Source organism: Lithobates pipiens, unplaced genomic scaffold, assembly GCF_037356315.1.
Source record: "Lithobates pipiens isolate NorthernLeopardFrog02 unplaced genomic scaffold, aLitPip1_a1.2 Scaffold_16, whole genome shotgun sequence".
NCBI lineage: Eukaryota > Metazoa > Chordata > Amphibia > Anura > Ranidae > Lithobates > Lithobates pipiens.
Genome location: NW_027507748.1, coordinates 572,373,671 through 572,396,222, shown reverse-complemented (window position 1 = coordinate 572,396,222; position 22,552 = coordinate 572,373,671). Strand labels below are relative to the sequence as shown.

General features: G+C 44.0%; 1 protein-coding gene across 4 annotated transcripts in view; it reads right to left on the bottom strand.

Moving 5' to 3' along the window:
- Positions 1-13,627: 13,627 nt before the first annotated feature.
- Positions 13,628-22,552, bottom strand: part of SENP1 (SUMO specific peptidase 1) — a 102,322-nt gene continuing 93,397 nt past the window's right edge. For all 4 annotated transcript variants that reach the window (XM_077483732.1, XM_077483735.1, XM_077483733.1 and 1 more), the window contains 3 exons: positions 15,681-15,765; positions 14,624-14,719; positions 13,628-13,860 (listed from right to left, as the gene is read on the bottom strand). In XM_077483732.1, the coding sequence (XP_077339858.1) occupies positions 13,798-13,860; positions 14,624-14,719; positions 15,681-15,765 (244 nt within the window). In that variant the 3' untranslated portion in view covers positions 13,628-13,797. The remainder of the gene's footprint in view (positions 13,861-14,623; positions 14,720-15,680; positions 15,766-22,552) is intronic.

The following is a 22,552-nucleotide window of genomic DNA, read 5'->3' as shown; positions in this document are numbered from 1 at the left end:
TCTCTGGCACAAAGTGTCGGTGCCAAGATACATCTGACCACAGACACGTAGTCTAGCAAACACGGGCAGGGAAGGTACATAACTTTTACTGTCCACTGGGTGAACCTTCTGACGGCCGTCAAGCATGTAACCCGTGGCACCCGTGTAGATTTGGTTTTGCCAGCACGGATTGCATGCAGGCCTGCCTCTCTCCTCCTACTCCATCCTCCCTCTCCTCCTTGGCAGACTCCTCCTTTTCCGCTGCTAGCGTCTCTTCCGCTGCGCCGCCCAAGATCCCCAAAACCTATCCGACATGCCAGGTGAATCGTTGCCATGCTGTGCTGCGTCTGTTGTGCCTGGAGCCAATAGCGACACTGGCCCTGCACTCCTTTCAGCTTTGCTTTCACAGGCAGATCAGTGGCTAACACCGCTCAATTTGACAGTTGGTAAAGTGGTGTGTGACAACGGTGCCAATCTGCTTAGCGCATTGAAACAGGGCAAAATTACACACGTGCCATCCATGGCACATGTCTTAAACTTGGTCATGCAGCAATTCGTTGTCAAATACCCTGGGGTCCAGGACATCTTGCGGCAGGCAAGGAAAATCTCGGCCCATTTCAGAAGATCTTACACGGCCATGGCTCGCCTTGCTGACATTCAGCGGCGACACAATCTGCCGGTCAGACGTTTCATTTGCGATTGCCCGACATGATGGAACTCAACCTTCTATATGCTTGATAGGCTGCTCCAGCAGAAACGTGCAGTTAACGACTACCTGTACAAACTCCGCGGCAGAACAGGTTCTTGGAGCTTGTTTTTTTTTCACCGTGCCAGTGGCTGTTCATGCGCGACGCATGCAGATTTCTGTGGCCATTTTATGAGATCACCAAACTGGTCAGTCGCAGCCATGGTGCCATCAGTGACATCGTACCTTATGCCTTCTTTATGTAGCGTGCATTGCATTGTGTCATTGATCAAACCGTGGAGGAGCAGGAAAATGAGGAAGTCGCAATGCTGGATGAATTCCCAGGGGGGCTACTCTATCTGAGACAAGTCAACAACAGGAGTCTGAAGAGGAGTCAGAGCAGGATGGTGCCGGGGCGGATGAGGAGGAGCAAGAAGAGCATGCTTTAAACCTTTCTGGGATCCCTGTTGTTGTCCGTGGATGGGGAGAGGAGAACGAGGAGGACAACATTTTCCTGGATGATGAGCAGGAGCCAGGCCACCACACCTCTTCCAGTTTAGTGCAAATGGGGGCCTTCATGCTCCAGTGTTTTAACAGGGACCCCGTATAAAAAACATAAAGGTCAAGGACCAGTACTGGGTGGCAATGTACTTAGACCCCCGGTACAAACACAAAATGGCGGAAATGTTACCACCATCATAGAGGGCTGTCAGAATGGAGCACTTACAGGCCTTGCTTAGAGAAATGCTGCATTCTGCTTTTTGGTGCGCTGGCAGAGGAATTCCCACTCCCAGAGAAAGAGTTGTGGGTACCAATCCAACAGTGTCTGCAATAAGAGGGCGGTTTGAAGATGTGGTGGTGACTTCTGATAGGAGATCATTCTTTCAGCTGACCCATCGACAGGTCTCATGCGGATCCAACATCAGGGAATGCCTAGACCGACAGGTGTCCGACTACATCGGGTTAACGGCCGATGTGGACGCTCTGAGAAGTGATGAACCCCTGGACTACTGGGTGGGCAGGCTTGACCTCTGGCCAGAGCTTGCACAATTTGCAATGGAACTGTTGGCTTGCCCCTCTTCCAGTGTCCTGTACAAAAGGACGTTCAGCGCCTCAGGGGGTTGGTGACTGATAAGCGCACTCGCCTTGCTCATGACAGTGTTGACTACCTCACATTTATAAAAAAGAATGAGGCATGGCTCTTGGAGGAATTCAACACAGGTGACCAGTAGACCACGTATATGCATAACTCTATAATGATTTATATAATCTAGCACACTGACCTTTTTTCTACCTTTGGCTCACTTCCTTGTACAAAAAAAGCACACCATACTATATGCCCGTACCCTCCAGTTTGAAGAGGTTGAGCGGTGTCATATTTTTGGGTCCCGCAGCGAGTTGCTGGTATCAGTGCTGGTGTCAGTACTCTCTATCTCGGTGCTAGTGTGGTGTCAGTGCTCTCTCTATCACGGTGCTGGTGTCAGCGCTCTCTCTATCACGGTGCTGGTGTCAGCGCTCTCTCTATCACGGTGCTGGTGTCAGCGCTCTCTCTATCACGGTGCTGGTGTCAGCGCTCATTATCACGATGCTGGTGTCATTGCTCTCTATCACGGTGCTGGTGTGGTGTCAGTGCTCTCTCTATCACGGTGCTGGTGTCAGTGCTCGCTATCTAGGTGCTGGTGTCAGTGCTCGCTATCTAGGTGCTGGTGTCAGTGCTCTCTCCATCACGGTGCTTGTGTCAGTGCTCTCTCTATCACGCTGCTGGTGTCAGTGCTCTCTCTCTCTGTGTGCTGGTGTCAGTGCTCTCTCTCTCGGTGCTGGTGTCAGTGCTCTTTATCACGGTGCTGGTGTGGTGTCAGTGCTCTCTATCGCGGTGCTGGTTTTAGACAGTGAGGGAGATAGCAGTGGAGAAGCCAATCAGCAAGCAGTGCCAGCACCATGGCTGAGGATCAGCACTGGACTGGCACCTCCGGACCACCGCAGTGGAGCCCTACATAGGTGGGGGTAAGGGCCGGGCAGAGGAAGGGGCTCAAGCACAGGTTGGCACACTGGCACAGGACTGCGCTGCCCTGACTGTGGCACTGATCATCTCCTGCACCCCCTTCATAGCCTGGCCTGACCTTGCCTCTCCTCCATGGCCTTCATGCGCTCCTAAATTGTCAAAATTTCACAGATGAAAAAAGAATGCTTGTCGTTCCCAGATTCACTTAATACTTTTGTCATGTCAGTGTCCATGTTGTGGGACTATGTGTGCACAACTAGTAAGTATTGTGTGGCTGAGAATATGACCTGGAGGTTTTTAAGGTTCGTCTGCCATTAAAGTGAACGGGGTCTGCCGCGAACCTTGAGGTTCGCAAACTTTTGGCCACGTTCGCAGTTTGCGAAACGTCCAGTCGGTTTAGATCTTTGAGTTCTAAAATGGGTCTGACATCCCCATTTGGTTTTGGTAACGTGAAAAGGTTTGAATCAAACCCTAATCTTCGTTCTTCCAGGGGGACCACCGATATCACTTTTTGAGACAAGAGATGATCCAAAGCTAGAAATAGAGACTTATTTTTTTCCTGGATCTCTGGAAACAGTTGATCTGAGAAAACAACAAGACGGGAACTCTAGTTTGTAACTTTGATATATTGAGGAAGCCACCCATCTGTCTCGACACTGTTCCTGCCAGACCCTGGAGAACTGCAGAAGTCTCCCCCCCCCCCCACTCGAGCAAGCAGGGGCACCCCTTCATAAGGAGGATTCAGTATTTTGTTTTGTGGGTTTCCTCCCCCAGGGCCTCTTTTGACTCTGAGACTGACCCTGAGGTTTACCTCTTGAACCTGACGGTGGAGGCCGTCGTGACTGCCTGGAGGCAGATGCTCCTGGCACTGTAGAGGAATTGCTGGAATCTCTCATTCCTTTTTAAATTCTTCCTCCATAGGATAAAGTCTTGAAACCTTTTTTGGAGGAACAAAATGTTTATCTGGGTGCTCCCACTCAGAGTACATAAGCTTTTTTAGTAATGAATGGATAGGAAAAGCATGAATACTTTGGGGAGGCTTTAGCGAACCTGGCAGCAAAAATGAGCAGACCAATTCAGTGAGAGATTGTACAAAGAACCTTTCTTGTGAACCTGATCCTTCCGTATTAGACTTTCGGAAGAGGAGGCACCAGCCTCTTCCTGGTCCCTTGAGAGAAATTTGTCATCTCTCGCCCCCTGTTCCTCAGTTTGAGGATCCTGAGTAATGGATGGGGGCCTGTTACACTTAGTCCCACTCTGAGATGCGATTAAAGCATCAATCTTTTGCTTCAAGCCTAAAATGGTTGACCAAAAAACCTCTTTAGTAATATATACAGGGGCTGCAGTGTTAAGAGCAGCTGCAACATCCGAGGTCCCTGATGGCTCACTCTGACCAGCCAAATCACTCTAAGGGGAGGAAGCCATCTTTTTTTAGATGGTTCTAGGCTTGCTTGTGGCTGTAGAAGTCTTTCTAGAGCCCTTTTTTTTTTTTAGGTGTTTTTACCCCCCCTTCCAATCATAGTCCAATGTACAAAGCAGAGGTACTAGCAGAAGGAACACATCCACTGCTTGAGCAATAGTCCAGCCCTGCAGCTGCTATTAACGCTCAGACTGATGCAATAGTAAATGTGTCAAAAGGAATGCCTGTCACCAAACCTCATTCATGCCACCCTTGGTCTTGTGTCCCTCCGCAGCTTGCAGCACCCCGTCCCCCTCCATCGCTTATGGCCCCCCTCCTCTTCTTTTAAAAATGAGCTTTACCGCACAAGCGTGGGCCTCTGATCCTATGGGATCGTACAGTGAGGGGGAAAAATGGCGAAGGGGGGTCTGGAAGCCGCCGAGTAGGGCGGCGTGCCATTCGTTTTTTTTGGCGCTTCTTCCTCATGAAGAAGGGGAGTAAAACAGCCCAGGTGGGGGGGGCGTCTGGTGGGAAGGAAACCCCCCCCCCCCCCCCCAGACTTACCGGAGGTCTTCTGCTGCCTGGAGGAAAGGAAGCTGTTGTACCAGACACAACGTGAGCTCTCTGAGGAAGCATAAGAAGGCATGAGCTCTATACAGCCCCAGTGGTGACACTTAGGCATGACAACATTCACTAAATTAAAGGAGACATTCATAAGAAAAATTCAAAAATTTCTTAGAAAACTGCACTTACCTTTCCGGCTGCAGGGTTTTCTGTGGTAAAACGAACAGGCCCAATCTTCTCCCTTCATGGTGGGTTCCGTTAAACCTTCAGGAGCTAGGGACCCTCTGGGAAACCCACAGTCCTGGACCTGTAATAGCACCACCGCCAGTAAAACTTTATGGCCTTAATACCAAAAGTACTGGATCCCAGGGTCCAGCTCTTTAAAAAGAGAAGCATTTACAGGCAAAACCTTGTTTCTTCAGACACAAGGCCCGAGTACCATTTAATTCAGCCAAAAAGACACTTTGAATGGATCCAGCTGCATGGCTAGCCCCAGCAAGGATTGCTCCAGTGGAGCTCAGCACAGCACATCTTTACTCGTGACCAATACCTTAAACACTGGCAAAAAAAAACTGAAGTACTCCCAGTAGTGGGAGGGGTTATATAGGGAGTGGACTTCATGTCTTAGGGTGTGCCAGTGTCCATCACCTGAAGGTGGCATATAACCCACATAGAAACTACTATGGCTCGGTGTCCCGTGATGTATAAGAAAACAAGACTTTAGTATCAGTTTAAGCTGCTCAAGAATCTGCCACCCATCTGGTTGAAAGAGCTTGTACCTGTCCTAAAATAGACAGGCTCTGCTTTCTGTATGCCAATCCAATTACCTAGATAATCCAAGAGGATTGGATGACTCTTAAGGATGCCGCTTCACCTTTCCTTGAGCCAGATGGCAAAATGAATAGATTTTCCACCTTCTGGACAACCCTGTGATCATTGTAAATACACTGTTTGCAATTTGTCCAAGGCACTAACGTCTTCCTGGTGAGTGCTCAAACAATACTGTGGAAAACTTGAAAGGACTGTCTCCCAGTTCTCATGGAAACTTGATACCACTTTAGATTTGAGCTTGAAAGATGGACACAATATCCCTTTTTCCAGCAAAATGGCACAGAAGGGTTTCCTACAGGAAAGTGCAGAAATTTCCGACACCTGCTGAGGTGATTGCTGTCTGGAAGACTAGTTTTAGTGCAAGGAACCACAGTGGGCAAGATTTCACTGGAGCAAAGGGTGCCTGCATCAGTGCTTTCAGAACCATCCCTAAGTCCCAGGAAGGAAAGAAGAGGGGAGGGGAGTCTCGCACATGGATTGCCTTGAATGAAACATCTAACCATTGGTTCCTCCACCCACCTGAAACCTGTGAAAGAGGACAAGACAGAGATTTTTACTTCAATTTAGTTGTACGCTAATGCAACATCTAGAGCTAGCTGTAAAGCATCCAGAATATTGGACAAGGTTGGCGAAAGGGGAAAAAAAAAATATTCTGTTGGGAGAAAAAAAAAAAAATGATCTCCTCCTCCATATACCTTCTCCTTCACCTTTTTGTGTTTTAAGCCTTGTCACAATGGTTTTGGGGACTTTTGAACCCATTTTGACACCTTTTCTGCCTCCCTGAGCAGCTGGTCAAAGGCTTGAAAATACGAAGGGGCACAACCGCCGAATAACATTTTTGCCCCTTGCGGTCTCATTATACCAAGCAATAACCAGTGAGTTGAAATTTATTGATTTTCCATCCTAAACAGGCCAGAAATGCACTGGGAAAATGGCATTTACCAAACAGGAAGTGGCCATTAAACACCTTATACCTTCTCCTTGACCTTTATGCGTTTTAAGCCTTGTCACGTCCATTTTGGGGGATTTTGAGCTCATATTGACACCTTTTATACCTCCCTGAGCAGTTTGTGTAATCCGTGAAAATTTTGAGGGGCACACCCCCAAAAACTGGCAAAAAGTTTTCGGACTTTACTTGTATCGGCTTACTTTTACAAAGAAATGACCAGAGAGATGAATAATGAGTTGATTTCAGCCTAAAGCAGCCAATAAATTCTCCTGTCTAGCGTTGCCAACCCTCTGAAGTGAGATTTACTGACAGGACGTCAAAAATTATGAAATTTACTGGCAGGGTGAAAATTTTTACTGACACTGCAAAAAAAAAAGTACATAAAAATATTTATATAAACACGTAGCTAGTGCTATTAGCAAGGTGTTTAAGTTAAAACAAAGTAAAAAAAAAAAATTATATATATATATATATATTTCTTCATTTACACGAAGGCCAGGTAAACTTAACCCAGCCAGCAGAGAGATCCCTCATACATCAGTCTGCAGGATTCCCCCTTACAGTGCAAGGAAACTCTGATGTAAACGGGAAGGCTGCAGATCATGATCTAAGGAGGAACTCTGATGTAAGGGGGTGCTCTGGTGACCAGAGATCACCTTTATATATCAGAGTCCACTGCATCCCCCTTTACAGAGTTTACACTTACATCCAGGTCTGCAGAGTTCCCCGTTGCGCTGTAAGGGGGAATCCTGCAGACTCTGATGTAAACAGGAACGCAGGACACTCATATGGGGAGACTCTGGTGACTAGAGACCACTTTCCACAGTTAGTTAATGCACTAAGGCAAGGGGGGGGGGGTTACTGATAGAAGGGGAACCGTTATATCAGTACCCCCTTACATTATTGCATTCACCCCCCGCCAATACCTTGGTAAAGACTCGGGGTGCTGAAGCCAAGCCAAAGGGGAGAGTCACAAAATTGGTAGTGGGCTTCCCCTACTGAAAACCCCAGAAACCTGATGCCTGAGGCATATGGGTATGTACAGGTACACATCCTGGATGTCCAAAGACACCAGGGAGTCCCCCTGGAGTGCAGCGACAACTGAGCAAACTGATTCCATTCTGAACCTCTGTACTTTTACAAAGCACTTGAGGGCTTTCAGGTCCAAGATTGTAGTCCCCAAAAAGAAAGGGGTATGTCCAAACAGATTGGAGTAGAACCCCTGAAACCTTTCCGATTCCGGAACAGGCACTATCACCCTACAGCTTAGCAGGTCCCTTACTGCCCCCAACAGGGCCTCCCGACGAGCCGAGAGTAAGGGTATGCTAGAGGGGAAGAATCGTTTTGGTGGCCAAGAGAAAAAAACTATCTTGTAGCCCGATGAAATCAGTTCGCAGACCCATTGGTCGAACAGCCGTGAGGCCCACCGGGCTGCAAACTCCCGAAGTTGACCCCCCCACCCGAGTGACGGACGGGGGCAAACCTTAATGCGGAAGCATTTTTGCTTGCTGACTTGCGAGTCCAGGGACGCTTCTGTCCCTCAGTATTCGCCCTGTTGGACTGGAGCGTTTAGCCAAAGTCCCAGGCGGATGGAAAAAAAAAAAAATCTTGAGTGGAAAATGGAGGGCCCTTGCCTGCGGCGTGGCTCCTTACTCTTCCTGGCCTGTGGGAGCAAGGTGCTTTTCCCACCTGTGACATTCTTAATAATGTCATCCAACCAGGCTCTAAATAGCCGCTCACCAAGGAAGGGTAGATCCGTCGAGGCTTTTTTGGATACCTGGTCCGCAGACCATCATTTTAGCCAAATCAGGCGCCGCAGCGCCACTGCTGACACTGAAGCCCTGGAGAGCAAAGGAAGCGTATCCAGGGACGCGTCACAGCCATGCACTAACTGGTCTGCTAGTTCCACGCAGACAGGAGTAGCCTACTGCTCCTCCAATTCATGGTGAAAAAGTTTTGCCTATTTAGCAAGTGTCTACAACACTAGTGCTGTGGCCAGTACTGGTCGTATTGCTGACCCCACAACCGTAAACAAGGAACAGGCCACTGCCTCGGCCTTCCTGTAGGTATGGTCCTTAAATGCAGGAGTCCCCTCTACCGGGATCGTGGTTACTTTGTTTAACCTGGATACTGGGGGGTCCACAACCGGAGGAGCCGATAATTTTTTAAGAAGGCTCTCCTCAAAGGGGTAGCGCACCGACATTCTTTTAGGGACTGAGAAGGTCCGTTGCGGCCTTTCCTATTCCTTGTATATGAACTTATCGAAATAAGTCAGATACGGAAACAACTTAGGTGTACGGGCTGGCTTACGGGACCCAAAAGGGACCGCTACTTCAGCAGTGGATCCTGCTGTATCCTGAATTTTCAGGGTATCGCGCACAGCTGTGATAAGTAGTCCAACTAGCGATTTGTCTTCTGTGGACCCGGATGGGAAATCATCCTCACTGTCCCATAGGTCCTAGTCAGCGTCATCTGCTCTATCAGAGCAGGGTCTGCCAGTCACTGCGGGGCCCGAGTCTGAGCTCTCCCTGGAGGAAGGGGAGCAGGGGCCGCTTTTTACCACCTTTGCACCCCCACACCACCTCCACCCTGGCAACGAATGTTTCAAGGACCGCCGACAAAGCATCCAAAGGCACTGCACTGTTTGCAGACGAGCCGGTTGAAATTGCAGGGAGTTTTGGGGAAGAAACACCAGTTTCTGAAGCCTTGCTGACCCACCCTGTCTGCCACCCTTGGGGACTTAGGACAGGTGCACAGTCCCACCCTCCTAGCTGCTGCAGACTGAGGGGCCCCCACCACAGGACTCACCACCGTGATCGAGTGCTGTGCCGTTCTGTTACAGGTGCCTGTGTCAGCTCCCAGGTGTCAAGAGCAAAAAAAAAAAAAAAAAAAAAAAAACACGCTGTACTGAGCTACAGGGACCACCACTGAGGATAAAAACTGCGCTGAGCTACAACAAAATGGCCACCGGGCACCCTGTATAAGGGACAATCACAGGGGAAATGGCCAAACTTCGGAGAAATGGCCCCCAACCATGCTTTCCACTGACACAGACAGAAAATGGCCGACAAGCAACTGTACACAGTGAATGAACAGAGATAATGGCGGCAGACAGAGCTAAATGGCGGTAGCACATGCAGTCCCCCAGACACCAGCGGAGAGGCCACAGACACCCCAGGGACACAGACAACCAGCGCAGCCTCTAGTCTAGGATCAGAGCCCCCTAGAGGACCCCTGGCTACAGGTACACACCACTCAGCAGCCCAGCCATGCAGCATCCCCCACGGGGGAGGGGGCTAATAGGGACAGGGAGAGAAGAGAGGGACCCCCTAAGCAACCTCCTGGGGAATTCCCAGCTGCTCAATCCCGCTGAGGCAGGAAAAGCTTTACTTAAGGACGAGCTGGGGACATGCCATCACAGACCCACTCCCAAGCAGTACGGGGTGGCTGCACAGCACACTGTGACAATGACATCGGTAGTCCTGTCATATGTGTGCCCCGAAGCATTGAGCTCACCAGCCGCCCCTGGAGCCGGAGGGGCATGTCGTGGCCAACCCAGTGTGTAGCTTGGGTCTGCACACGCTCGATGGCCAGGCTGGGGGAGACAAGGATCTAGATTATCCAGCCTGTCACCCAGCCGGCTGTTGATAGCAGATCACAGGAATTTAAAATCTAGGGCAAAAGGCAAAAAAATCCAGAAAAATTCCCAGGACCAATGGTCCCGCAGGGAGCCTAGGTCCTTCTTCATTAGGCAGAAAAAAACTGAGCTGCAGGAAGCAGGCTGAGGGGTTATTACCAGAGGGACCGGAATTGGGGCAGAATTGTAAAGTTCTGTTTTTCACATGTATTACATGTTCTGCCTAGTCCTCTCCTGAAGGTGGCGTAATAACCCTCCGGTAAAGATTACTGGGGCTGTGTCAGTCAATGAACAAAAGAGAAAATAAAAACACACACAGATTGTAGGGTGCATTGTCCTGTTGAGCTGTGTTGATCTGCACAGGTGCTGTCCATTGCATAAAAATCCAGACAGTGCGATTCACTGCTCAGGATGTTATCAACATGCTGTGGTGCATAGGTTAAAGCCTCATACACATACACACACACACGGAAAATCAGAAGGAGGATTGTCGTTTGATAGGCTGTTTTCTGAAATTCTTACCGTTGGTATGCGCCTTTCAACAATTGTTTTCCAATTTTCAGACAAGTGTTGGATGACATGCTAGTAAATGTTTGGCTGACGGCTTCGCGTCTGATTTTGCGTTGCGACAACAGAAAGCACTACCCTTTACACATCAAATATCAGCCCTCACTATTTTAGCATGTGGGCTGGTGTGAACGGGCCAGTATAGAAAAACATCCATTCTATGATAAGCACAGCTCTACTGAAAGCCATTTTTTTAACCTGAACATTTTCCCTCCCATCTCCTACTACATTCAACTTAAACCTTTTCCCTCCCCTCTTGGTCCTTTCCTTCTCTACTGGGTTTTTACATCTCCATCATGCTAGGTATAAATACAAGAATAATGGCCATAATTCTTAAAAACATGGCTTCAGGTTATATTCAGATAAGGTTGGTGATATCTAGTTGTACATCATATATCTTGTAATAGTTGGATAGAATTTTTTTTTATTAAAAGCTCCTGCATTAGGCCTCTTGCAAACGGTACTGATGTTTGAGCATCTTTTTTTTAAAACCTAAAATTTCAGGCGTTTGTCTTGTGCGTTCGCACATTTGTGCATACAATACATTCCTGGGGAAGGAAATGTGGAGAACCTAGTGGTCACGGAACCAGCTGCATACACCGTACGCGATTAAATTGGCTGCTAAAAGGTGTGTAAGAGGGCTTAAAGTGTTTGTAAACCCTTACAGACCACTTGACTACAGGTAAGCCTATAATATGGCTTACCTGTAGCTACCCCGGATATCTCATAAACCTGTACGGTTTAGGATATATCCCCTGTATCAGCATGTGCCGACTTCATCGGCACATGTGCACAGAAGCAATGGCACGTGCTGCTGCTTCAGCTAGTGTGCTGTTACAGGCGACTCAGACGAGCATGCGCAGGAGTGATGTCAACGCGGCTACGGGCAATCAAAGCGCCAGAGCCCACAAAACCCGGAAGTATGCGATGTCGCCGGTCCGAGTGGTGTATGGGGACTTTGATCTAAGGCTATGCTATGCATACTAGCTCATTATGCCATTTTTCTTGCAGTTTTTTGTTTTTTTTATTATTGTGGGTTTACAATCACTTTAATATCAGTAAGTATTACATCTACACACCGTTCCTACATCTTGGTGGCAGAATGCTGCAATTAAACCTACAGTGCCTTGAAAAAGTATTCATACCCTTTGAAATTTTGTCATGTTACAACACAAAAACGTCAATGTATTTTATTGGGATTTTATGTGATAGACCAACACAAAGTGGCACATAATTGTGAAGCGAAAGGAAAACTAAAAATGGTTTTCACATTTTTTTTACAAATAAAAAAATCTGAAAAGTGTGGTGGGCATTTGTATTCGGCTCCTTTACTCCGATACCCCTAACTAAAATCTACTGGAACCAATTGCCTTCAGAAGTCCTCTAATTCGTATAGAGTCCACCTGTGTGTAATTTTATCTCAGAATACAGACAGCTGTTCTGTGAAGTCCTCAGATGTTTGTTGGAGAACCTTAGTGAACAAACAGAATCATGAAAGCCAAAGAACACACCGGAGACAGGTCAGGGATAAAGTTGTATAAAAGATTTAATGGAGCACTGTTAAATCCATCATCCGAAAATGGAAGGTGTATGGCACAACTGCAAACCTACCAAGTCATGGCCACCCTCCTAAACTGACAGGCCGGGCAAGGAGAGCAATAAAATCAGAGAAGCAGTCAAGAGGCCCATCGTAACTCTGGAGGAGCTGCAGAGATCCACACCTCAGGTGGGAGAATCTGTCCACAGGACAACTATTAGCCGTGCACGCCACAAATCTGGACTTTATGGAAGAGTAGCAAGAAGAAAGCCAATGTTGAAAGTAGTTTTCTGCCACACATAGCGTTTTACTTTTAGGCCAAAAAGTTCCAACACTGCACATCACCCTGAACACACCATGAAACAAGGTGATGGCAGCATCATGTTGTAACAATGCTTTTCTTTTTATCATTTTTCTTCCACTTCACAATTATGTGCCACTAATACATTTACGTTTTTGATTGTAACATGACAAATGTGGAAGATTGCAAGGTGTATGAATACTTTTTCAAGGCACTGTATGTTGGCTACAACATGATTGAAACAAATTGAAAGCACAAGTACACAATTTACAAAAAAAAAAAAAGTCATAAGGTTTATTTAAATAAAAAGTCAAGTAAATAGCTGATGGCCAATACAAAATCAGATGACTTCAACAGTTTTAACATTTGTAAAGAAAACTTTTTTTGCAGCCAGCTAGACCATCAAAAACAATAACCCTTCAAAATTAGGGGGGGAAACATATATATATATATATATATACACACACACATACATTATATATATATATATATATATATATATATATATATATATATATATATATATATATATATATATATATATATATATATATATATATATATATATATATATATATATATATATATATATATATATATATATAGCAGTTATGCCAAAATATGTTAGTCTTCAAAACACAATATCTGCTCTGCTGGTCATTTTACTCTGCAGGATAGCAGTTCTTGCCCATGTCCAGCTTGGATGAGCCAACAACTGAGGTAGGCTGGAAACTGAAAGACACCAATACAAATGTACAAATATGACTTTAACATAGTAAAGTATAAACATAACACACAGTCCATTATGTTTCAGTAAATTACATTGTGTGTTCTTAAGATATACAAAAATTAGAAAACCGGATACCATTTGCAATGTTGCATTTAAGTATATATTGGTATAAAACAGCTAACAGCTTTGACTATAGAAAAGGTGTGTTTTGTTTCCATGTACAAAAGTAAATTGAGTGTATAAGTCGTGCTGAAAATGCTACCCACACTACTAGTATTTAGCATATAAATGGCAACTAATGCCTGTGTAGACAATGAAGATCCTGTACAGGCATTCATCAGAAAGTTGTTTTCTGCCTTCAGATATGTTCAGCCACAGAATATAAAGTTTTAAACCAGCTTCCATTTTAATACATACAACTATAGAATAATCTTTAGATTTTTAAAAAAAATCCACATCAATTGGCATTTAAGAGACAGCTGTCATAAATAACAGTGCGATATATTTAGTCTGTAAACAAGTGGAAAAATATACTTTATATTTTATTTGTTGGTCCATGTTTAGCTTTATGAAGTAGAGAAATCCTCAACAAAGTAACTGGCAAAACAACATTACATCAAAGAAGTTTTTGATGAAGAATTTCCCAAACCATTCGTTTTCTAAAATATGGCATGTGATGCTGGAACAAAAGATAAAAGGGAACAAAATGAATAGCTGTAAAAAATAAAATAAAATAAAAAGTCTAGCACACAAGCACAAAATAAAAGGACAGTACACATGGTAAAGCATGCCTAAGGTCTGTTCAGCTTTGTAAACATGGTATACGTTTTCTTTTCTGACCTAATTTCTTTCACTACCAAACTACCAATGCCAGGCTCTCTGTGCAAAAAAATCCAACACAGCAACTGTCCTACTTAACTTCCCATCAGTGAAAATCGATTACTGTCCGTGATGCTTTTTTTTGTTTGTGTGTCAGTGCAACATATCAGAGTACTCAATTTTCTGTCACAATTGCACTAATACGGCTACAATCACCTCAAGTATAACTTCCCATCAGAGAGAAAAGCAAAAATAAAAACCATCATGTCAGTTACCAGTTTAAGCCCTGGTTCACATTGATGCGATTTGGCATGCGATTTAACATGGCAATGGTAGCGTCCGAATCGGTGCAACGCCACATTTGCGATGCAGCACCGATTCCCAAAAGTAGCTTCTGTACTACTTTTGGAGATTTTGGGGTGCAACTTCCATGGACATCTGTGCAGAAAACCACACAGATGTCTGAAATCGCCCCCGAAGTCGGGACTGACATGCGGGAATTAAATTTTGCGAGTTCAGTTTAACTTACACAATTTCATTCCCACGGTCACTGTGAACCTAGGCTAAATCATGAAATCCACAACTCGCAATGTACCCACTATGTGCAGAGAGAAAACTGTTACCTGTGTGAAGGTGATGGGCTTATCTTTGGTAATGTAATCTGCATATTTGCAAGTAAACATTCCACAATCGCTTCCATTCATTTGCTGGGGAATTTCCTAAAATAATAATACAGCTGTGACATTAAATCATGCAAAAACCTACAAAAACAAAAAGCTACTGCTTTCAATGAATTAGGTATCAAAAACATTTATTTTCTTACTGCATGCAGCTTTATGCACTGCTGTAGCCATTGCTATACATTTTCTGTGATATGTTTTTGCAGACCATAATTGGCTAGAGAAAACAGATTTATCTGTATGAATTACTGGCACCTGGTTGGCTTTGCTGTTTTCTGACCAACTTCTGTTTCTGTAGACTACAGAGTTCATATATGGAACTTAAATTTGTGAATGATCTTTGATTGAATACACAACATTTAGATTTGCTGTGAGAGGTTCCAGACATCTTTAGAACATTTTTGACAAAGTTGGTAATATATATATATATATATATATATATATATATATATATATATATATATATATATATATATATATAATAAATGTATTAAGAGTGAAAGTCCTGTTATTTTTGACATGAGATATATTTTGTTATACTTTTTGAATAAAATGTATTTCATCTATAGACTCTCCCTGCGAGTTAAGCTCCTTGCTGTTTGAGTAACCATGTTCCCTCACAATATTTTTTTTTTTTTTAAGACTGATTTTTTTTCTAATCAAAAACATATATTATACCCCAGCTCTACTGATCAATCCAAAATTCTGTGCTGGAGATCAGTGCACAGGCTGGGATGTTCCATCCCCAATGTGGTCAGTCCATAGTGAAAATTGCCAGCAACTCGGTATACTTCTACAAAGTGCTCTTTGAATTTTGTACACTGTCGATTTACATGTAGCAAATAACATTTTAATAGAGTATACAGAGTTGCCAACAATTTTTATTATTTTTTGTGAAAGCAGTGTTTTTGTTACAGAAAAAAAACAATATTTGTCAGTGGGCAAACTCCAGATTATTATAAAATATTGTATAAATGCGATTTATGTATTAAAAACATACCTCACTTCTCTTACTGCTCAGAGACCATCCATTACAGTCAAAACTGACACCTTTCTTGTCTTGACTTTCTAGCTTCAGATATTGCCTGCAAAAAAAATATGGGCTCATTTTATTTAGAAACAGCTGAATGCGAAGAACTAAGCTAACTGTGGAGCTGGTCAAACCCAAAGTTTCCAGGCTTAACACAAGTAAACAACAGCGTAGTATGTATTAGCTTGCTTGTGTTACATTGTTCAAAGGTGGTTTAGTATGTAAAAAAAAAAATAAAAAATAAAAAAAATAAATAAAAGAAGATGTCATACATCCCAGGAGTCTTCATGGGATTCCTCCCACCCCCCCCCCCCTCCCCTCCATCTCGAGGCGGGCCTCTCAGCCAAGCACACCCTCCCGCATGCATGCGTGAGCTAAAGGAAGATGGATTCCAGGAGATAAATGCTGCATGAATAATCTGCCCTCACCTAAGATGGCCGTGGCTAGAAATGCTAGGGGGGTGTTTTTCAAAGTGATTTCTCAACAAAATAAAGCAGACACACATGGATGGATGACTGAGTTTGCTTTGAATATCAAAAACAAATTAAAGTGATACTAAAGGCTTGTTTTTATTTTTTGCTTAAAAATACCAAACATGTTATACTTACCTGCTCTGTGCAGTTGTTTTGCACAGAGCAACCCAGATCCTCCTCTTCTTCGGTCCCTCACCGGTGTTCCTGGCCCCTTTGCTCCTGTTGAGGGCCTCTACAGCGAGCAGCTTGCAATGGGGGCAGCTGAGCCACTGCTGTGTGTCCATTCAGACATGTACCTCAGCTCCGTCCCCTCTCTCCTCTCAGTCTCACTGACTGACAGCAGCTGGAGTCAATGGTGCCCGTTGCGGTCTCAGCCAATGAGGAAGAAGAGCCATGGACAGCTGAAGCTCTTGTGCAAAATTGCTGGATCAAGATGGGGCTCAGGTAAGTATAAGAGTGGCTGTTGCACACAATATTTTTTTTATTTTAAATGCATAGAATGCGTTAAGAAACATTTTCCCTTTATAACCAAATAGTGGATGTATATGAGCATCAAACAATTTGGTTCCAGTTTAATTTGTCATGGCATTGCAATCAAAGGAATACAAAAACAAAAAACAAAACAAAAAAACAAAAACTTGTTAACCCCTTCACCCTGACCGTACGCAAATTTGCATTCACAGCTTGAAGGTATTATACCAGGGTAATGCCTAGAGCTGCAGGCATCACCCCAGGTACCATTTTAGAGTTGTTGGCTTCTCTGAGTGATAACAACCGATGTGGCTAAAAAGCCACATGGCTGTTATCCTAAGGAGCGGCAAGGGACTTCACGATCATTTGAGCGAGCGCAATAATTATAGCACTAGACCCCCTCTGTAACTCCAAACTGGTAACTAATAGAAATTTTTATTTAAACTTTACGTTTTGTTTTTTTAATTCACGAAAGTGTACTTTTTCCCCCCAAAAAACGCGTTTGAAAGACTGCTGCGACAAATAATTCACGAGATTAGAGGATAGGGGATATATAGAGATAGGGATATATAGAGATAGAAATATCTATCTCTATATATACACACACACACAAAAGTTTGCACACCCTGGCAGAATGTATGATTTCTTGGCCATTTTTCAGAGAACATGAATGATAAACACAAAAATATTTTTCACTCATTGTTAGTGTTTGGCTGAAGCCATTTATCATCAACCAACTATGCTTACTCTTTAAATCATAATCACAACAGAAACTACCTAAATGACCCTGATCAAAAGTTTACATACCCCAGTTCTTAACCACTTGCTTACTGGACACTTAAACCCGCCTCCTGCCCAGACCAATTTTCAGTTTTCAGTGCTGAGGCACTTTGAATGACAATTGCGCGGTCATACAACACTGTACCCAAATTCAATTTTTATAATTTTTTCCCCACAAATAGAGCGCTCTTTTGGTGGTATTTAATCAAAACTGGGGTTTTTATTTTTGCCAAAACAAAAAAAAAAAAGATGGAAAATTAAAAAATTTTTTTTTCATATTTAATAGTTGGTTATAAAATTTTGCAAACAGGTAATTTTTCTACTTGAGATGTGCTGATGAGGCGGCACTGGTAGGCTGCACTGGTGGGCACTGATAGTTACAGATAAGGCGGTACTGATGGGCACAGATAAGGCGGCACTCATGGCCACTGATAAGATGGCACTGATGTGCAGCACTGTTTTTCAGGCACCGATTGTGGGCAATGACAGGTGGCACTGATGGGTGGCGCTGGTGGGCACTGGTAGGCGGGACTGTTGCCTACTGCTAGGTGCCACTTGTAGGGGGACACAGGTGGCACTAAGGAGCTGGCGGCAGCTCGCAATGATCGGGAATGATTTGCCTCTCACTGCTGCCGGTGATCAGCTTTTTTTTCCCCATCCGTGGTCCATCGAGTCTCAGACCCGCTGATCACAGAGCGTGCCCTTCAGGGGGCGCGCAGGCTGCTCGAGCATGGGACAATGCAGGTCCATTCAGAAAACTAAGGAGCCGGGTTTACCGGCTCCTACCTCTGCTCTCCATCCTGAGATACTGAGGGGGACGGCAGCACGGAGGGGGGGGAAGAGAGGGGGACAGATGCTCAGAGGGGGACACCCACAGGGAAGAGAGGGAGACAGCAGCATGGAGGGGGACACAGAAGAGGGGGGGACAGATGCACGGAGGAGAGTGGGAGACATGGAGCAGCATGGAGGGGGACAGGAGCACGGAGGAGAGCGGGAGACACTGAGCAGCATGGAGGGGGACAGATGCACGGAGGAGAGTGGAGCAGCATGGAGAAGGACGGATGGGGACTGGAGGATAGGGGACAGTCAGCGGTGATCGTGTGTGGGAGAGGACACCACGCTGAAAGCCGCAGTGGGGATGTGTTGACCTGCAACTCACAACCTGTGATGCATCAACGCCTTTCACGCACGTCGACGCATTTTCGTAGTCGACGTAATAGATTACGTCGACTGGTCGTGGCAGCTCTATTTTGTAGTGTTTATGGTTGTGGCCAAAAAGCTCAATTTTGGTCTCATCACTCCAAATGACTTTGTGCCAGAAGGTTTGAGGCTTGTCTCTGTGCTGTGATACTTTGTGGCATTTGCATAGTAATGGCTTTCTACTGGCGACTCAACCATGCAGCCTATCTTTCTTCAAGTGCCTCGTTATTGTGATTTTGCATCTTGAAACAGCCAAACCACATGTTTTCAGAGTCCTGTATTGTCACCTGAAGTTATTTGTGGGGTTTTCTTTGCATACCGAACAACTTTCATGGCAGTTGTAGCTGAAATTTTAGTTGGTCTACCTGACCATGGTTTAGTTTCAACAGAACCCCTCATTTTCCACTTCTTGATCAGAGTTTGAACACTGCCGATTGGCATTCTCAATTCCTTTGATATATTTTTATATCCCTTTCCTGTTTTATAAAGTTCAACAACCTTTTCCCACAGATCCTTTGACAATTCTTTTGCTTCCCCATGACTCAGAATCCAGAAACATCAGTGCAGCACTGGATGAAAGAGTTATATACACATACATGCACACACACACAAAGTTACCTTTAATAGCCATTAAAACCTCTTTGTGTCTACTTGTGTGCATGTTATGAGGCCAAAATCACCATGGTATGTAAACTTTTGATCAGGGTCATTTGGGTAGTTTGTGTTATCATTATGATTTAAAAAGAGTAATCCCAGTTGATTGATAATGAATGGCTTCAGCCAAACCCTAAAGACGAGTGAAAGAAATGTTTTTGTGTTATTCATACTCTGAAAAATTCTGCCAGGGTATGTAAACTTATGAGCACAAATAGAATAGATTAAATATCTGGGGGTTATAAGTAATTTTCTAGCACAAAACATACAGATTTTAACTTGCAAGCAACAAATGTCTGAAATGAGCTTAGGCATGAAAGAGTTAAAAATCGTTCAACTGTTATATACATAGTTGGCGAGGTTGAAAAAAAAAAAGACACAAGTCCATCCAGTCCAACCTGTGTGATGGAAAGCTTAGTGTTCTTTAAATAGATTCGATTTGGGGTTGGCCAAACGAGCATTGCAAAGGGGAGTTAAAGGTATAATGGCTTACAAATAAGGGTAAATCCACTCAGGGGTTCATGGGGATCCGGCAATGACTGTCTGCCCCCCAGCGCCATTCCAGAATTTGGGAGGAGATCTGGGGGTTCAGGCAGAAATATTATAACCCCCAAGGGAAGCCCTGCTTGGCTAGGCACACATGATTTAGACGACAGCCAGACAGGCTATAATATTAGGAAGGAAGGGAGGGAGGGGGAAGGGAGGGAGGGAGGGAGGGAGGGATGGAGGGAGGGGGAAGGGAGGGAGGGAGGGGGAAGGGAGGGAGGGAGGGAGGGAGGGAGGGGGAAGGGAGGGAGGGAGGGAGGGGGAAGGGAGGGAGCAGAGGGGAGGGGAGGTTCAAAAAAAGAGGAACCCTATTGGGGAGGTGGAGTGTAGTACAGTCTTGTTTAAATGTGTGTTAGTTAAATGGATCTTTTCCAGTAAATTAGAAATATATATCTCCACTCTATAGTAAAAAATGTATGGGGTTTCATCTTCCACCTATGTAAGAAATGGCACCATTGAAGATAGTGACATAATGTCAGGGGCCTAAACAGTCCCAGTAAACGGCATCAAATATTGCAGGAATTAAAAAGCTGGTCATCCAATATTGTCTTTTTAGACGAGACCCACTTTAAATGGTCATCCAGGGTTGGATAGAACTCAAAAAATTTCCCAGTCTGGTTTCATGGATATTCCCCCGATAAGAGATCTAAGGTATAGCAATAGGTTTGGACAAAAATACACCGTTTAATTTAAAAGCTATGGAATCTGATTCCGAAGGAAGGTATCTGTTCATCAAGGGTTCTATGTTTAACATTGATTGTACTTATCCTCCCCTAAAATCCACCCGTGCTCCTTTTTGAGAAAAGTAATGAATAAGCTAGATAAATTTAAAGAAGGGAAGGTAATTGTGGCAAGAGACTTTAATTTTGTGCTTGATCCAACCCTGGATACCCAACCCTAATCCTTACTATCAGAGGGCAAATATCTTAAGTCAGTAAAACATAAGCTACACCAACAGCAACTTGTGGAGGCTTGGAGAATTATGCATCCTAAAGGGAGGGATTATACCGATTATTCTCAGATACATTCCTCATATTCAAGAATCGACTATGTGTTTTTAGATCATCAACTATTAGAGGTGTTATTAAAAGGCAGAGGTGTAATCAATTAGCCTCTCGGATCATGCCACAGTTATTGTCAACTTGGAGGAACATAAGATAGCCGCGTTAGCGGATGAGGTTATACATCGTATCCCACAAAAACACTGACAGATGTTTTGGAAGAACTAAATAATTATAATTAACCACTTCAATACAGGGCATTTATACACCCTTCCTTCCCAGACCAATTTTAAGCTTTCAGCGCTCTCACACTTTGAATGGCAATTACTCAGTCATGCAACACTGTACTCAAACAAAATTTTTATTTATTTTTTTCATACAAATAGAGCTTTCTTTTGGTGGTATTTAATCACCACTGGGTTTATCTTTTGCGACATAAGTGGAAAAAGAGCGAAAATTTTGGGGGGGGGGGAACAAAACAAAAAACACAAAACCTTTTTTTAGTTTCTATGATAAAATTTTGCAAATAAGTCATTTTTGTTCATAAATTTGGGCCAAAATTTATACTGCTACATCTCTTTGGTAAAAATAACCCAAATTAGTGGATATTATTTAGTCTCTTTAAAAGTTAGAGAGTCTACAAGCTATGGTGCAAATCATTGAAAATTGATCACATCTGATCACACCAGATGCATTGACGGCCCATCTCATTTCTTGAGGCTCTGAAATGTCAGGAAAGTACAAATACCCCCCAAATGACCCCTTTTCAAAAAGTAGACAGTCCAAAGTATTTAGTAAGAGGCATGGTGAGTTTTTTGAAGTTGTAATTTTCCCCCACAATTCTTGGGAAAAATAAGAATTTTTTTTTTTTTTGCTTAGTTTTTTTTACAAAAATTGTCATAAGTTATTTCTCATACACAGCGTATGCATACTTCCGATTACACCCCAAAATACATTCTGCAACTCTTCCAGAGTATGACAATACCACATGTGTGGGACTTTAACGCAGGCTGGCCACACAGAGAGGTCCAACATGTAGGGAGCACCGTCAGGTGTTCTAGGAGAATAAATGACACCTCTAATTTCCAAATGACCTATTACATTTGTGTAGGCCCTGGAGCACCAGGACAATGGAATTACCCATGAAATTACCCCATTTTGGAAAACAAACAACCCAAAGTATATTCTATGAAGCATTATGAGTCTTTTGAACGGTTAATTTTTTTTACACAAGATTTCAGAAAACGTGGAAAGAAAACTAATTTTTTTTTTTTACACAAAGTTGTCCATTTATAAGATATTTCTAACACGTAGCATGTATATAGCTAAAATTACACCCCAAAACACATTCTGCTACTCCTGAGTATTTCAATACCACATTTGTGAGACTTTTACACAGCCTGGCCATATACAGAGGTCCAACATTGAAGTAGTACCTTCAGGCGTTCTACAAGCATAAATTACACATCTCATTTCATTCCTACCTATCACACTTTTGAAGGTCCTGGAGCACCAGGACAATGGAATTACCCCCAAAATGACCCAATTTTGGAATGCAAACACCTCAACGTGTATTCTATGAGGCATGGGCTGCAAATAGGTACCCGGGTGCTCCGATGGGCTGGGACTGGTACTTTGATGGGCGATGACAGGTCCTCTTTATTGCAGGGGCAATCAATGTGGTTGGTGTGTACACTAGGCAGTAACGAGATGTTAC